Raw genomic sequence first — 16453 nt, 5'->3', positions numbered from 1 at the left:
GGAAAACAACAGAAGAACGGGGACTGACGTGCGGCTCACTGAGACCAAACAAAGCACAACAAGTACATGTGTGTGTGTGTGTGTGTGTGTGCGTGCGTACGAGTCCCGGACACATCATATTCCATCTGTGTTTCAGAGTGAAGATGCAAATCCAGCAGAGAGAAGGTTGATGACTCAGCCTGACTGCTTTTTTTTCAAATGTGATCCCATCACATGATTGGCTCACTTGGTTCATGTGGTCACATGATGATGATGATTTGTTGTCCTGTCCATGTTGTTGTTGGTTCTTTTAACAATAAATCTCGGTCAAGATGCAGAAAATGGGCCGAAGAAACGTCAGGGAAGAAAATAACATGTCAAAAGCTGACGAGGCGAGGCGGTTCGGTTGCAGTGCATTATAATCAACATAAATTGGATGCACACTGACACACTCGCCTTTACATCACTGCTAAGAATGATTGTGTGCATTCAAGCCTGGAGTCCGCAAGACGGCATACGGGCATGCACATGCTCTCCAGTAACGCCCAGCTGGACTTTCCAATTAGACTTGGAAAGCAATGTATTCACATGAGACACGCCTGTCCTCAACATCCAACCTCAACTGGGGGTGTCTTTGGGACACAAGCTGGTCTGGTAAGCTGGAACCCGTGGCTACATCCTGCTTCCGACCCAAACGGTCTGTTTAATTTACCCCAGCCTTGGCCCTCCTCTGGGTCCGCCCCCTCCGCTGTGATTGGTCACACTCCCAAGTGCTCCCGAAGACTTCCGGATACGTAGGTCCATGTTTACTGAGTGTAGACAATCTGCAGCCTGCAGAGCGTACAGAGCAGGGGTCTCAAACACGCGGCCCGCGGGCCAAATCTGGCCCGCAGGACACTAGTTTGAGGCCCCCGCCTTGATATGAAAGTTTAATGTTAGTGCGGCCCGCGCAAGTTTGATATGGATGCTGTATGGTATCATGTACCCAGAAAAAAATTATTACGTTTGAGTAATGTTCATGTTAAAGGTTAAATAACTGTTAATAGTTATCCTCCCTGTCCGTGTGGAAGTGGTAAGTTTTTGGCTATTTAAGTTTAAAGGAAATAACTTGAAGGCTACCGTTTAGGTCGCTAGCGCAATATGTTGTAAATAAAAAGAGTATAAATGTGACTATAGTCGTGTTTTGTCATGTCTACAGGGCTCTAATAATGCTTTGTTAATTTTAATCTGAAAAAAATTGTCTACCCACCAGCTATATGTGGTTTCTTAAGTTTTTATTATTTGCCGTTTTATTATTATTATTATATTTATTACTGATTGATTGATTTTCTTTATTCATGATTTGTTTATTTATTTTTCATCTTATTTTGTGTAGAAAAATAAAAAGTAAGATATATGAGAACAGTGGAATGTTTCATCAGAGCTTTTCTTGTAGAAAATTGGAACCAAAGCAAAGTTTTTTTTCATTATTTTGTTTTTAATAAATGCGTTTTTATTTTTTATTTTTGGAAAACCTGATGCGGCCCAGTCTCACCCAGACCCAAGCTCCAGTGGCCCCCCAAATCCAAAATGTCTTTCAGGGGTCACTTCTCAAATGCGCAAACTTCAATACAACATTATTACTACATTTATAGGTCGGAAAAGTGGAAAAAGCATAATAAGTCCCATTTAATAGCATTATATTCACTCGGAGTAAAAACAAATAACCTAACTTCTTTCTTTTCATCTGGTGTGTTTCAAGGTGCTTGCCACTATAATTAAGTGTCATGGCGGTGGAGACAAAAGGTAATGATTGCTATTGGATTTCTAAAGTCCGTGTAGTTTTTCCAATATGTGTGCATATTTTTCCATGAGCACATCAATAACAACTTCCACTGGAAAACATCATACAGGACGCAATTAGGGTAATAATAATGATCAAGGCCACTCAGTAAAACCATGAAAACCTGTCAAGTTCTTTTCAATCAAATGAAAGTGCATTCATTGTGAATGTCAAATGTCAAATTTCATTTAATGTCTTTGGTAAACACTAAGACTTAAGACTCAACTTGGACTTCAGACTTGACTCGCAACATGACACTTTCTTGGGACTTGCAAAACAACGACTTTGTCCCACCTCTACGCAGTACCAGGATGGCCGTTCTACTGGATCAAGCTATTTGTAGGATGCAGCTTTCAGATGTAAGATGCAAGCTGTGCTACGCTGCTGGAGCACGAGTCACGTACACCAAAAATAGGACATCCAAGTCCAGGTGTTACGTGGCGCTCCACTGAGCCCCATGATGATGCCCTTCTTGAAAGAAAGGATGGAGGCAGTCTGGAAAGTGTCACATATCTCCTCATCCTCTACCTGTCCCCCCTTCCTCCCATGCGTCCTCTTCCTCATCCCGTCGCAGCAGAGATTGACGACAGAGCACCTGCATGCGTGGCTGGCAGCTCAGGTAATAGTCTTCTCAGAGGCGAGAGTACAGAAAAAAAAGAGTGTGGGGGTAAAAAAGCAGATTGCCATAATAAAAGTAGAACTGACAGGAAGTAAATAAATCCACTATATGATAAAAAAAACATTTTAACTAGAGCAAGTCTAAAACCGATCCAATCGTTTCATGCAAATAAGGAGCGTGGGCCGTGTGGCAAGCGTCCATCACGTACTAGGCAGACCACTATAAACAGGCCCGTCTCCAACTTTAAGGACGGTGACACAAGGACACTCGGATGGGATGTTGGAGTAATATCTCAGGACGGGATGTATACAGTGACAGGACCGGACTATTTACACTTTATTGATGATCCATTGAGAAGAGATTCACGACGAGGAGATGGAACAAGAATGAGAACACGGGGAAGGGGGGGTAAAAGGTGGAGGACGCCATTAGTAAGAAGAAAAATCGATGAGGGTTTAAGGAAGCAGGTGGCGAATGTGCGGAGGATGAAGATGTGGAGCATCTTCATCACTCCTTTGTATTTAGGCAATTCACCGTCAATGTAGCCAATTGGGGACACTCGCTTTCTATTTCAGTAAATCCGCGAGGGGGTAGCTTGTTCATTCACCTGCGGGGGGGGGGATTTCTATTACCTCACCCATGGAGAACAACATCCATTCAAGGTGTCTCAATTTGAATGGATTTGGCATAACTGAAAATAGGATGACGCTTCAGAACTAAAACCCATGGCAACAATACTCTTTTCACTTCCTGGCGGCGACTGCAAGCTTCCATTTCTCAATCAGATTTGTCATTAAAACATTGAAGAATAGACGTCGAGAAATGACAAAAATAAAAACACAAGCCGGACGCTGCAGTCTCACTGCCCTCAGTCTCCTCTTGGATACATCCAGGGGTGTAACGATTTTTTAAATAACGATTTAATTTGTATTATGATATGTGGTTCTCCGGGTATTCCGGTTTCCTCCCACATTCCAAAAACATGCTAGGTTAATTGGCGACTCTAAATTGTCCATAGGTATGAATGTGAGTGTGAATGGTTGTTTGTCTATACGTGTCCTGTGATTGGCTGGCCACCAGTCCAGGGTGTACCCCGCCTCTCGCCCGAAGACAGCTGGGGTAGGCTCCAGCACCCCCGCGACCCTCGTGAGGATAAGTGGTAGAAAATGAATGAATGAATGAATGAGTATCTTTACATGGATTGTGTACATTTCTAGTTCAAATTCAACCAGCGTGACTGTGAAATAAATACCTGGAGACTGGACAGTGTCAAGTTCCCTAGATTACAGAGATTACCGAGATTGTCCCTGTGCATGTGTGGCTTTTCTCCGTGTACTCCGCTTTCCTCCCCCATTCCAAAAACATGCTAGCTTCATTGGCCACTCCAAATTGTCCATATGTATGAATGGTTGTACTCTCTGATTTGAATGAAATTATTTGCTCTTGTCAGGTACGTCCTTACAGTTGTACTCCCATGTACAGTATACTGCACACTTGTGGTGCATTATAGAAACAGCAGTACAATTCCAATTGGCATACAATAATGATTAGAGTATGCCTCTATGGGGTGCTGTACTATTTAACCTCCAAAGCCCCAATAACTGAATTTTGCCCACCATTCACAATCCTTATGTGAAACATGAAGAGGTTTATGTAGAGGGCTTCGTAGTCGTTATAATGCACAGAAAAAGGCAAAGAAATATATGTTTCATGTTTAGATGACGAGCAACATTCACCCAAAAGTGTGGTTTTCTTTCACTGCATCCTAAAGCACTGCTGGGTGAAAAAGGGACCAATGGCTGCCTGTTCAATCACAGCCTCTCTTCAACACCAAAAGAAAGATCGTATGTGCTGTTCCTTTCCGTCTTTTGACTAAATGCCTTTATGAGGAAACTTAATTAGCGATTGCCTTCTCCGCAGGAGCTGTTCACAGCCTGGTAGCTCCCTGCTATGCACACGTGTGAACACTGACACGATGGCAAAGCAACAGTCCGGCAATAATAACGGCTCCTATTTAAGGGACAAAGAGGCTGGGAGACACGTCTGTTACAAATGCAGCTATGGCAGCGTGTGCGTAGCTAAGAAGCAAGTGGCGGCGTCGGAGTCGGGCATCAGACCCATCAGTGCTCACGCACAATCGCTTACGTGCACAAAAAAGAAAAACAAGCTAACATGCAAACAGCACTGCCAAGTGATGTCAGATTGATCAGTCTGCAAGCCGCATGCTCTCGCCTCAGCCCAGCGCCCCCCCCGACGCGATCCAGCAAACACATGATGTGGCCATCCATTCTGGCAACAATTACTAATGATGCTGGAGAGGAAAGACAGATGAGAGCGAGAGAGATTGCCTTGAGAGGAGAGCGATATTAGCCATTTATATATCAGCAATGACGCTGTTTTACCGCCGACTCCTGCTGTTGATACCATCTGGAGAATAAAAAAACACACCAGCAGACCCCTTCTTTCACTTCCTCATTATGGGATGTAAGTAGCAAAGGGATCCAGCCAGTTCCATGAAAATAATACGATTAGGCATCCCCAGGAGGGGAAGAAGGGTCAACTGCATTTAGTAAGAGGTCTGATGACAGTTAAATTGAAATGAAAGTCTCCTGCTGTTTCATTATGATGCACGCGTTCATATACTCCTCCTACATTTCCCACCACTTTCAAAATGGACTTTGAATGATGTTCCAACAGTGTTACGTGTCACAAGAGTCCATTTAAAACCCCCAAAAGGTGACAAAACGTCTCCCTCACTTGTACAAATGCAAGTACTGTACTTTCTTCAACACCAAAAAAGGAACAGAAGTCGGCTCAATGGAAGAACTGGGGGTAGAGTATGACTGATGGACAACACTGTTAATGAACATGTCATAAAAATCCCAACTTTCCCTTTAAATCTACACACACACCAAAGGATACGTTGCTAGGAGGGCTTACTACTGTACGAACATTCAAAGGGTGGATATTCAAGCATCAAGGCTTCTCCGCTACATTGTGTACTGTGGGACATCTGACGCTTCAAACTAGCGATAAATCATATAACCTTCAACATTTTCTTGTGAATAAAACCAGGCCGCAGTTGCTTCGTTTACTTTTTCCAAGATATTACATTTCTCGCTTCACCACACCAGCGACCGACAAATTTTAGAAATGAGTTTAAAATTCTCCTCAGCACTTACAAAGTACTACATGGCCAGGCACCAGAGTACCTCTTGGTGCTTTATCAAGTTATTAGAACGCTACGCTGCTAGAGTTTACACTTAGTTATGCTTCCAAGAATCTTTAAAAGTAGAATAGGAGGCAGAGCCTACAGCTATCAGGCTCCTCTCTTGTGGAACCAGCTTCCTGATTCAGTCCGGGGGGCACACACACACTCTCTTTACTCAAAAGTAAACTTAAAACTCACCCGCTCACGTTTTAGTGGTGCTGCTATAGTTGGTTGTCCCCATTCGTGTATATGTTACTATAACGAGCCTTGCCCTGAACCATAATGGATCGTAGATTTGTGTCCCTAATCTCTATCAATGATGTTCCATGTGGAGAATGAGGACAAGCCCGGTCCTTGGGGCGGTCCCCTACCCCCATCCAACATCACTTAACCCCTAAACTGCTCACCATCCAAAGTGTTACTAACGCCCACTCACTTGTTACTGGTGTTGGGACGGCCAGTGACACGGACCATCATAGTCATTGTCATCATGGGGACCGTTACTGGTGGTGGGACGGCCAGTGACACGGACCATCATAGTCATTGTCATCATGGGGACCGTTACTGCTCGTGGGACGGCTCTAAAATCTATTCTGTTTCTATTTTCGATTCTATTCTTTATTTTCTCTATCTATCTATCTATCTATCGATTCTGTCTCTCCATCTCAACCCAACTGGTCCAGACAGACACCCCCCCCACCCCCGCAACCCCCCACAGAGCCTTGGATCGCTTGGTTTGAAATGGTAAAAAGCCAAACCCATTTTTAACAAGAACGGCGTTACTGGGTCTTTTTTTGGAAATGTTTCTATTTCAGGGGGAGTTTCGAGGTTTTTTGAGCTTCGGTCTTGTGATTCAGACTTTTGAACAGCTGAGTAGCAATAAGTTTCTCATTCAAAAATGTTTTTGTCTCACTTACATTTCTTTTTTTTGCCATTGACTTAGAACCTCCTGAGGATTCAACAATTCAAAAAATTAATTCTTGCCATTTTTCAACTGGTCTTAATATTTTAATCAGGAGTGTATAAAATAAAAAAAATGTCTTGACTTGAAGGAAAACTTTCTTAATTAAACCAGATTTTTTGTGCATAGAATGAAGTTGCAATGTGCTTCAAATGTTCACGCTTTAATAGCGTGTACGTGTGCGGGAGGGGTGAGTGGCTTTGGTGGGGAGGGGGCAGTGAGCCAACTTCCTTATCTCTGCCAAAACCCTCACACCTTAGTTTTTTTTTTATTGTTTGTTTGGCCCTCGAGAGCCCCAAGCTAGCAGTATGTGGTGCACGAGGTGTTAGTCAACAACAGCAACAACAAAACACCAACATATCTAAAGCCTTGCCTTTCCACACCAGCATAACCGAATTCAGCTTGAAGTCCCTGCATTTGACACGATTGCGTTATCCTCCCGTTGCACTGGCTCGGTGCCAGCGTTTCATTAAACGGTTCATAAAAGCAGATAACCTGATGTCTCATTAGGTGTCTTGAAAAAGTGTTACAAAACAACACCAGTTCCCCCCCTATTAGCATAATAGTTGCAGTGGACAGGTGAGCGCCAAATGCGGTTGCGGGATTACACTCAAGGGCTTTACATCAGGATTTAAAGCAAAAAGTGACATAAAGTCTCGGCACTGACAGAAAACGGGAGGGCTTAAACGCTGCTCTTCGTCATAATCTCTGCTCTTGGTGCATAAGAGGACGGAAGAATGGAAGATGCCGGTAATCACTTATTATCCCATCACAACAGCAGCGTGGCGGAGAGGACGCCTGAATGAGGAGGGATGACTATAAAGTGTCGGTGTTTGTTGGACAGAGGGAGTTTAGATGATCAGCTTTGTGTGTGATTGTGTATGCATCCACAGAGCTGCTGGCTTTGGTAACCCATGACAACTACGTGCTACGGTCTCACCAGCTCGTGCATTTGTCTGCAAGTCCACAGCAAACATACCTCACTGACTAATACAAGGGTTAGCACCTTTTTACACTTGTAAACAAATACTGGAACACATTGGCCTACGATGATGTACGATGATGCCCACATACGTTCATAAACTGGCCATTACATTAGGTACATTGGCCCACAGCATCAACTAGAGATCCAACACAAAAGCTGTATCAAACGATCTTGTAAAAAGCTGATTTCATGCAAGATTTTACATGCAGCACAACCTGCAGTGACCTGGCTATTATTAGGCTTCATAAACAGTTTTATCTCAATCCCCTCAGCAAGCTAGCTCATCTGTCTGAGGCCATACGGCGTCTCTGCTGCTATCTATCTCACATCACCACTTTTTGCCTCCGTCCATATTTCGCATCCACTCTTCATGTCGAAGCTTCTCCTGCTGCTGCTGCCTGCTGCATGGGTTCCACTGGTGCATTTTAAACAGGCCTTGATGGATGGGAGAGAATTGAGCAATGGCTTCTTTCTCCTGCTAAGAAAAAAAAAATGATGCTGGCCTGTTAGTCTTGGATTTTCAGGTGGTTTCCCAGGAATGGTGAAAACAATAACGTCATAAAATAGTTACGGCTGCTGTAAAACATGTAGCGCTGGGACAGCGGAATGGTTGTTTCTTTCAAGCATACGCACAAATCTGATGCGTAAATATGATTTGATGGATCCTGCCTGATGATAAATACATAGCAAAAACATAAACGCAACACTTTGTATTTGTTTCCATCTTTCATGATTTTCTATGGACACAAAAGGCATATTTCTCCCAAATATTGTACATAAATCTGAGCACAGGTGTGGCTTACCAAGATACCAAAAAGACAGCATCATTACGGCACAGGTGTGGCTCAGGCTGGTCACAATAAAAGGCCACATCAAAATCCCACAACACAATGCCGCCAATGTCGAGGGGGCGTGCATTAGGCATGCAGACTCCAGGAAGGCTTCTCTACAGAGGATTGGGCAGAACATCCAAGCATCGGAACCACATGGAATCACACCAGCTCCAGGACCTCCAAATCCATCGACCAGCCAAAGACGTAATCAAGGAGATTCTGTGTGTCTCAGGGAAGACCATCTTAGTTCGGGGTCTGGACCTGACTGCGGTTCGTTGTCTTAACCAATCTGAATGGACAAATGCTCACATTTGATGCAAAACTGCACATTTTAATGTGGCCTTTTATTGGGGCCAGGCCAGCACATACTTCAGCACATACCATCTAACTGACATCTCGATTACACCACACCTGTGACACACTTTTAGAAGAATATGTTTGTGAACTTATTTCAAAGTAATTGGCCTTTTGCTTGCAAAGGTTTCAGATCTTTGAGTTCAGCTCTTGGAAAATATTGCTGATATTTTGTTGAGTGTATGAAATAGCATCATTTCTGACCATTTTAATCACTGACTTCTGCAATTCAGCAATAAAAAAAAATGTACTTGGGCATCACTTTACCTGCCTCAGGCCGTCCTTGCCACTCTGCATGATCCTCAGGGCGTAGTTGGAGCGTTGTCCTTTGCTGTTGAATTCAATATGGCCTGTGAGACCTTCCAGTTCTACCTGTCCAACAAAGAGACAGCAGCACATGAAAGGGCCTCTCCATTCAATCCTCTCAGCAGTGATTATGACAGATGATACTGGAGGCGACAGGCTGCCTGCCGACCACTCTCTCTCTCTATCTGGCTATTTTCTACCCCGCAGAAAAATGTCAAATTTAGAATAATAATTTCAAGATGGAGCCATAATGTCTCAATAGCGAGGTGCAGACTCAGAGCATGGGATGATGCCTTCAGGACAGGAGACCAGCAGGTATCTTCGCAGAGGCGTCAAGAAGAGCACAAACATGAAGGAAGACTGCAGCAACTGTAGGACATGTTGTTGTAGGACATCTCACTCCTTAGACAGCACCTTACCGGACACCCCCAAACCAGCTCTTTGCCCACTTTGACCAGCGCAACCTGGAAAAACTCTTCCATAGGTACGACACCCCGATCCAGCTGCAGCAGCAGTGCAGTGAGAAAAGCAGCCGGTCCACAGTGGGACAGGAAGTGTGCTTAAGATATGCGCAGACCAGCTAGCGGAGGTTTTCATCATCATCTTCAACCTCTTTCTACTGCAGTTGGTAGTCCCTACTTGTCTGAAGTCAGACATTGCTCTCCAGTGCTCAGGAAGAACACAGTGACCTACCCAAATGACACAGTTGGTCTCATACCCGCAACCACCAGGAGAACTTATGCTGTCTCACACTGGTACAAGTACCCGGGAACCATCACTGGGTTCAGGTTTGAGAGACTGGTGGTCCCAAAATTTAGGACCAAAAGATACACAGACACTTTTATCCCAGCATATTCCGGATGCCCTTCCTGAAGAACACCGATTGTGCTTACTAGTGGAGATTCGAAACTGAGGCATCCGCTCCAAAGTCAAGAACGCTAACCACTACACTATGTTAGCCTTATTTACTTTATTTTGATTGTTTAATTAATCAAGGGCACTCTTCTTGGTGACCTCCATACCCAGCAATTTGCAAATGGGTCAACAGAGGACACAAACAACACAGACCTCCCACACGTGCTGTTAGTGGATTTCAGCTTTGCATTTAATACAATTCCATCCCCCAACCTTAGCAGGTCATCTGGATACTGGACTGTCTCAGCAACGGACCCCAAAAGGTAAGAATGGGAATCAACACCTCCTCCACTCTTATCCTCTATCGGCTGAAAAACGTCTACCGATCCACCACCGAGAGCCTCCTGACCCACTGCATGCCGTTCAGATGGAACCTGCTGTGGGTTGTAAAGCAGCAGAGTGGGGGATTGGATTCACACTGCCCCCCACTCCAGTGACAATTACACTGGCTCCTGCAGAAAGCCAATGGACTTATCAAGGAGCCCCAAACCATAACCTCTCAGACGGTATTCCCAACTTGAAAATCAAAATCGGAAGACATTGTCATCCTGTAACAGTGACAATAAAGTTGTATTCTATTGTATTCCATTCTACAATGTGAGCCATTTCCAGCCAAACACAGAATTCTGATAGGTAAGCTAACTAACTCATTGACATTTTGTATGATTATGATTATTGATTTAAAATCACATCCAATGTGGCATAACTTACCATCCTAAGATAATTCATGAGGCTGGTGCCGTGCTCCCAGATTTTGGAGGACTTGCAGGAGAGCTGAGTGGCACCTACATTTTGGCTACGGTTCAACTCCTGGACCGCTGCCACCACCACGTACACGGCATCAAAGAGGAGAGCCGAGGAAAGCTGTAAAAGACGGAGGGGGGGTTGGGGGAGGGGGGGGGGTGCATTATGCATACACAAACACACATACACACGTACAACAACAAAGTGCCAGTGGAAGGTGTGAGTAGTGGTTGGCGTTCATTGCGGGGTTAAAGCATCCCTGGAGTGGCGCTGAGATTATTCCATTAGATCATTAGACAGACTGGGATCTGCTGACAGTGTTGAACCCCCCCCCCCCTCTTCTTTCTCTTCCAGACATTCTGTCCTTTCTTCCCCCAAAAGAAGATGGCAAACGGCAGTCACGGAGAGTCGTGCCTCGCTTCCTCTGATGTGCTCTTCACTACAAGTGCATTCTAAAGTAAACGAAGCAAAGACGGACAGACTACCTTCAACGGATATTACAGCAAAGGAATGGCTCAGCGCTCCAAAGCTTTAACATATGGGAATGTTCTTGCAGCGGAATCACGTCATGAAAGTAGCATTTCAAATAAAACAATATTAATAATTATATGTGGCATAAAGGAATATGTGTGAATATGCTTTACAGTGCTTACAGTACTTTTATATCACGCTGCGTTCTAAACACATGTTGGCCTCTCTCACCAGCTTGTTTGGAAAGGGGGGGCAAATTGTTGAGTTGTCTAATGGTTATACAACAGATGCATGAACTAATTAATGAACTGTGTTATTGGCTCCCAACTGAGTTATTGACAGAACTACTGTGATTTCCAGTGGGTAAGACGCAGCGGTGTTTCAGCCCATACATCCACTTTCTATAATGCTTAGCCTCAATAATGTCGCGGGAGCTTATGCTTATGCTGGAGCCTATCCCAGCTGACGTAGAGCAAGAGGCGGGGTACACGCTGGACTGATGGGCAGCCAATGGCAGGGGAGATATAGACAAAGCAGTGTTTAAAATGCACCCACGAAATTGAGAGAGAAAAATAATTATAAGACACACACGCCTTAAAATGGCCTTAAATGATCTGTGGGGGGCAAATGATGGTGCCCCCTCAGATGGGATTTCCTTGTCATGCCACATTGGAAGCAATGAGGATTTCCATTTGTTGTTAAAAGCTTTCTGTCGCCAATGTCGTCTGATGGTTCTTGGACTCGGCACCAGTAACTACCTTCATTCGGGTGGAGAATGGTCCCGTGTCTTGATGGGCTGCTAATGGGATCCTACGGCTCGGGGACTGTGACATTTTTTATTCCATCACCCTCAGCATCTTTGGAGTGAAGTTTTAAAGAGTCTCACTGCGTCCGAACTCAGCAGCCATGGGAGAGGACTTGCTTATGCAGCTCAACAATCCCACAGCGTTCAAAGAGACAACGATTCTTCGCCTTTGCCATCAAGAGATCATGACAGAGTGAATACAACACTGAATCCCCATTTTTGCAGAGATTTTAGCGTTGAAAGGCTGTGGTCTTAAAGTTTTGAACAGTTGATGAAGAGACTTTTTCACTTGCTTGTTTGCAATAAATTGCTTCCTCAGAGATTTTGTTTGTCTCACTCCCCTTTCTTCTTTTTGCATTTTGAAGCTCCATGTAGAACCTCATTAAGGTCCAAAAGTGCTAAATATCAATTCTGGTCTTAAAAGGATCACCAGGAGTGAATAGGTTTTAGTTCATCCAAGTTTAATCTCCGGTCAATATTATCTGAAATGAGAGCAGTGTCATTATACACGTCCTAATGAAGTGTCTATACTACTATACTACCATACTACTATACTACTATATGTCTTTTTCCGAGTCTCTGACAAATGCAGAAAAACAATCAACACAAGTGTTTTCGTCTTTCATGAAAATGAAGGTCCAAATCTAACCATGATGTTTTAAATGTCGAGCTGTTGTGCTGGCGACATTGTGTAATCTGTAATTCCTCTAAAGTGAATGAAGACGCCATAAACGATTTTAATGAGGACGCCTGCGAACGAGCTGCCAGGAAGAACAACTGGCTGAGGACATCCATGGCAATTACAGCAGTTAACTGGATAAATGTCATACTTGTATATTTTCTACGTGTCGTCTTGTTTTGGATGAGCGAGCTTAAGGTGCCTTTTAAAGGTCTGTTTGGCTTTTGTAAGGAAATAAATACCAATCATGACAATCTTAGTGTGTGTGTGTGTGTGTGTGTACTAACCGGTGTGCCAGCGAAGGGAACATGTTCACAGTTCTCTTGCCAGGAGCGGTTGAGGCTTAGCACAAAATCCTGGAAGAATGGATGCGCTTGGTTGAAAACGGAAAAACCCACAATGTTGACCCGCTGGTCCGTCACGTCATCCAATTGCAGCATGGAGAATTCCTACAGGGGCGAAAGGAGATGGAGACATAATGGATGTAAATGTGGCATACGTGACTTGAAAACCAGCGCTCATCGCCTCTCCACGACCATCATGCTTGCGTCAGTCATTTTGAAAATTTTAGTATTTACATTACTATTCTGGTTGACTGACAAATGAGAAAAAAAATCAACAAAAACGAATCTGAGAGGGGGAAATAAAATAACAAAACAATGGTAAATCATTTGCTTCAAACTTTGGGCCAGCACTCCTGATTCTGAAGGCCCTGGGCAGATGCGATTGGCATGGCAACAAATAGACGCTAAAACCAATTGGACAAAAAAAATACACCTGCACTAATGGACGCCAAATCACCAAAAATGGGAAATAATCGTGTTGGGAATAATAATATACAATTCCATGGAACACATACTAGAACGTGATCATCCAACGCTGCTTTACGCAATTCAACATGTTGGATAGGCAAATAAGCAAAGCTTATTTAATCTTACCTCTTTTCGATTACTGAGTTTGTTATGAGTTATTTTGCCAAAGAGAACTTCGATAATTTAGGTAGCTGATGCATTGATGAAAAAGGCGTGAGAGTGAATAATGGCGTTAAACATAAACAGTTTAAAAAGTGGTGCACAATGACATGCAGGCAGTTTGGTAGCAAGCTGAGAGAAAATAATAAAGATATTTCTTCTTTTTGCTTTTAGGGATGAGCCGGTTTGCCTCTGCCTAGGGGGGAAGCTCCAATTGGGGACAGGCGGAGATAGAGATGAGAAAGCGAAGGGAGGCGAGGAGGGAAGGCGGATTGGGGGAGGAATGTTTCCTGAAGCCTAACCGAGGTGTCAGAAATCCAGATCCACCCCCCCAGCCCTGGCAGCCTCGTGCCATCTAGCATTTGACAGCCTGACTGTCACCTCGTGAGGCCACTGAAAGTGAAGATAAGCAGGGGTGCACGGATGGGAGACCGAGGTGGAAAACAGGAGGTGTGAGGATGAGGTGTTGGTGTATTTGTTTTTTTTGTGAACGGGTTCAAGCCCAAACTACTTTGTACAGTGATGGGACATGACCCAAGTAAGTTGTATTTTTTTTTTTTAGCTTTTTCCAACATATTGGAGCACCTTTTATTTTCAATGTATGAAACATAATGTATGGGTCTTAATGATGAGGCATACACCAACAACTATACAGCAGGTATGGATCTATTACCATTAGCCCCGAGATTTACAGGGGCCCCCAAACGTCTCATAAAAACTCATTATTGATTTTAAAACTACATCAAAATCTTTCAGAAGTTATTCGACCACTGCCCCTCCCTTCTCAGGCAATGGACCGTTCCATGTTACCGCTTAAAATTCATTCATTCATTCATTCACTACCGCTTTTCCTCACAAGGGTCGCGGGGGTGCTGGAGCCTATCCCAGCTGTCTTCGGGCAAGAGGTGGGGTACACCCTGGACTGGTCGCCAGCCAATCACAGGGCACATATAGACAAACAACCATTCACACTCACATTTATACATATGGACCCGCTTAAAATGTAAAAAAAATAAAATAAAAGGATGTGTGTGTTGGGGGGTGCAAATGGCTGAATACGCCCCTGGTGTACAGTATGGTCCTGATTCTAAATGGGGATTTGCAGCGTTATAAGCTCTACATTCTGCCCGTTGTAGACTAAAAGCAGAACTTAATGGATCAATATTTGCTTTCCTTTGCAGTTTTGTACCGTAAATGTTCAACCGTTCAGGTCAAAGTCAAGTGCTGTCGTCACAACAAACTGCTAGGCTTGCAAGGAGGCGGAAACGACCACATTTTATTTCCAGTCATGTGAGCTAAAAACCAAAAACTGATTATGCTCAGAATTTGATTTTGGTGACATCTAAGCCTTGTCCACATGTGAGGCATTAATTTTTACACATTTTGGGTCAGAATAAAATGTCTGACTAGCCATGCTGAAATATTAGCCAATATAGGAAATAATTTCAATAATGATAAAACAACAAATAAATAACTGCAAGGGCAGGAGTGATCTTCTCTTTTGAGGGACACGAGCAGCAAAGGACAGACTCGCATGCCCAAACACGCACGGCTATTTGAATCAGGTGATGACCACGGAGATAAGAGTCTGAAGCCTCAAGCAGATCACAGCAAGGTAGTGTGACATGAGTGTGTACTACTATGTGTACTAATATGTGTACCATAAAACGGTGTTATAAGGGATGGCGGGGTAATAAGGGACAATTTTCGGGAAAATGTTTTTTGAACGATTTGTTGAAGAATATATGCTTCTTTGAAAAAAAACACAACACAAAGCAGCTTCCTGTTTAACATGAAAAGGCAGAATTACATTTAAAACATTCATTCATTTTATACTACTTATCCTCACGAGGGTCACGGGGGTGCTGGAGCCTATCCCAGTTGTAGTTGGGCGAGAGGCGGGGTACACCCTGGACTGGTGGCCAGCCAATCACAGGACACATAGTATAGACAAACAACCATTCCCACTCACATTCATACCTATGGACAATTTGGTATATTGGTATGGAATGTTTTTGGAATGTGGGAGGAAACCGGAGTACCCGGAGAAAACCCACGCATGCACGGGGAGAACATGCAAACTCCACACAGAGATGGCCGAGGGTGGGATTGAACTCCGGTCTCCTAGCTGTAATGTCTGTGTGCTAACCACTCAAACACCGTGCCGCCTTATTTAAAACATTTTCCCAAAAATTGTCCCTTATTACCCTGATAATTGTCCCTTATTATCCCGAAAATTGTCCCTTATTACCTCAAAAATTGTCACTTATTACCTCAAAAATTGTTCCTTATTACCCCCAAAATTGTCCCTTATTACCTCAAAAATTGTCACTTATTACCTCAAAAATTGTCCCTTATTACCTCGAAAATTGTCACTTATTACCCCCAAAATTTTCCCTTATTAAAATTGTCACTTATTACCCCCCAAAATGTCCCTTATTACCCCCAAAATTGTCCCTTATTACCCCAAAAATTGTCCCTTATTACCTCGAAAAATTGTCCCTTATTACCCCGCCGTCCCTTATAACCCCGCTGTCCCTTATAACCCTGTTTTACGGTACTAATATTCGTCAAATTACATTGAAATACTGAAGACAACACACCAGACTAGTGCAATGAAGAAACACATTTTCCTCCCAATACTTTTATTTCTAGTTTATTCCATAGTTCATAGGAGATCACGTGACATGGGTTTTTGTCCTGAAATTTGTGCCCATTTTGCCTCACAATTTGGAAAAACAAGCCAGCCACAAGCACCCAGTCAAAGAATAAGTCTATTAATTATCCAACTATTCATG

The 16453-nt window shown here is 43.6% G+C and overlaps 1 protein-coding gene across 3 annotated transcripts in view; it reads right to left on the bottom strand.

Moving 5' to 3' along the window:
- grik4 (glutamate receptor, ionotropic, kainate 4) overlaps positions 1-16453 on the bottom strand; it is a 270511-nt gene that overhangs the window by 44057 nt on the left and 210001 nt on the right. For all 3 annotated transcript variants that reach the window (XM_058079390.2, XM_058079391.2, XM_058079393.2), the window contains 3 exons: positions 12972-13133; positions 10697-10849; positions 9032-9136 (listed from right to left, as the gene is read on the bottom strand). In XM_058079390.2, the coding sequence (XP_057935373.1) occupies positions 9032-9136; positions 10697-10849; positions 12972-13133 (420 nt within the window). The remainder of the gene's footprint in view (positions 1-9031; positions 9137-10696; positions 10850-12971; positions 13134-16453) is intronic.

Source organism: Doryrhamphus excisus, linkage group LG8 (genome assembly GCF_037039965.1).
Source record: "Doryrhamphus excisus strain RoL-2023G ecotype Guam linkage group LG8, RoL_Dexc_Guam_v1.1, whole genome shotgun sequence".
NCBI lineage: Eukaryota > Metazoa > Chordata > Actinopteri > Syngnathiformes > Syngnathidae > Doryrhamphus > Doryrhamphus excisus.
Note: the sequence above shows the minus strand (reverse complement) of the source record. Positions and strands in the feature narration are given on the sequence as shown.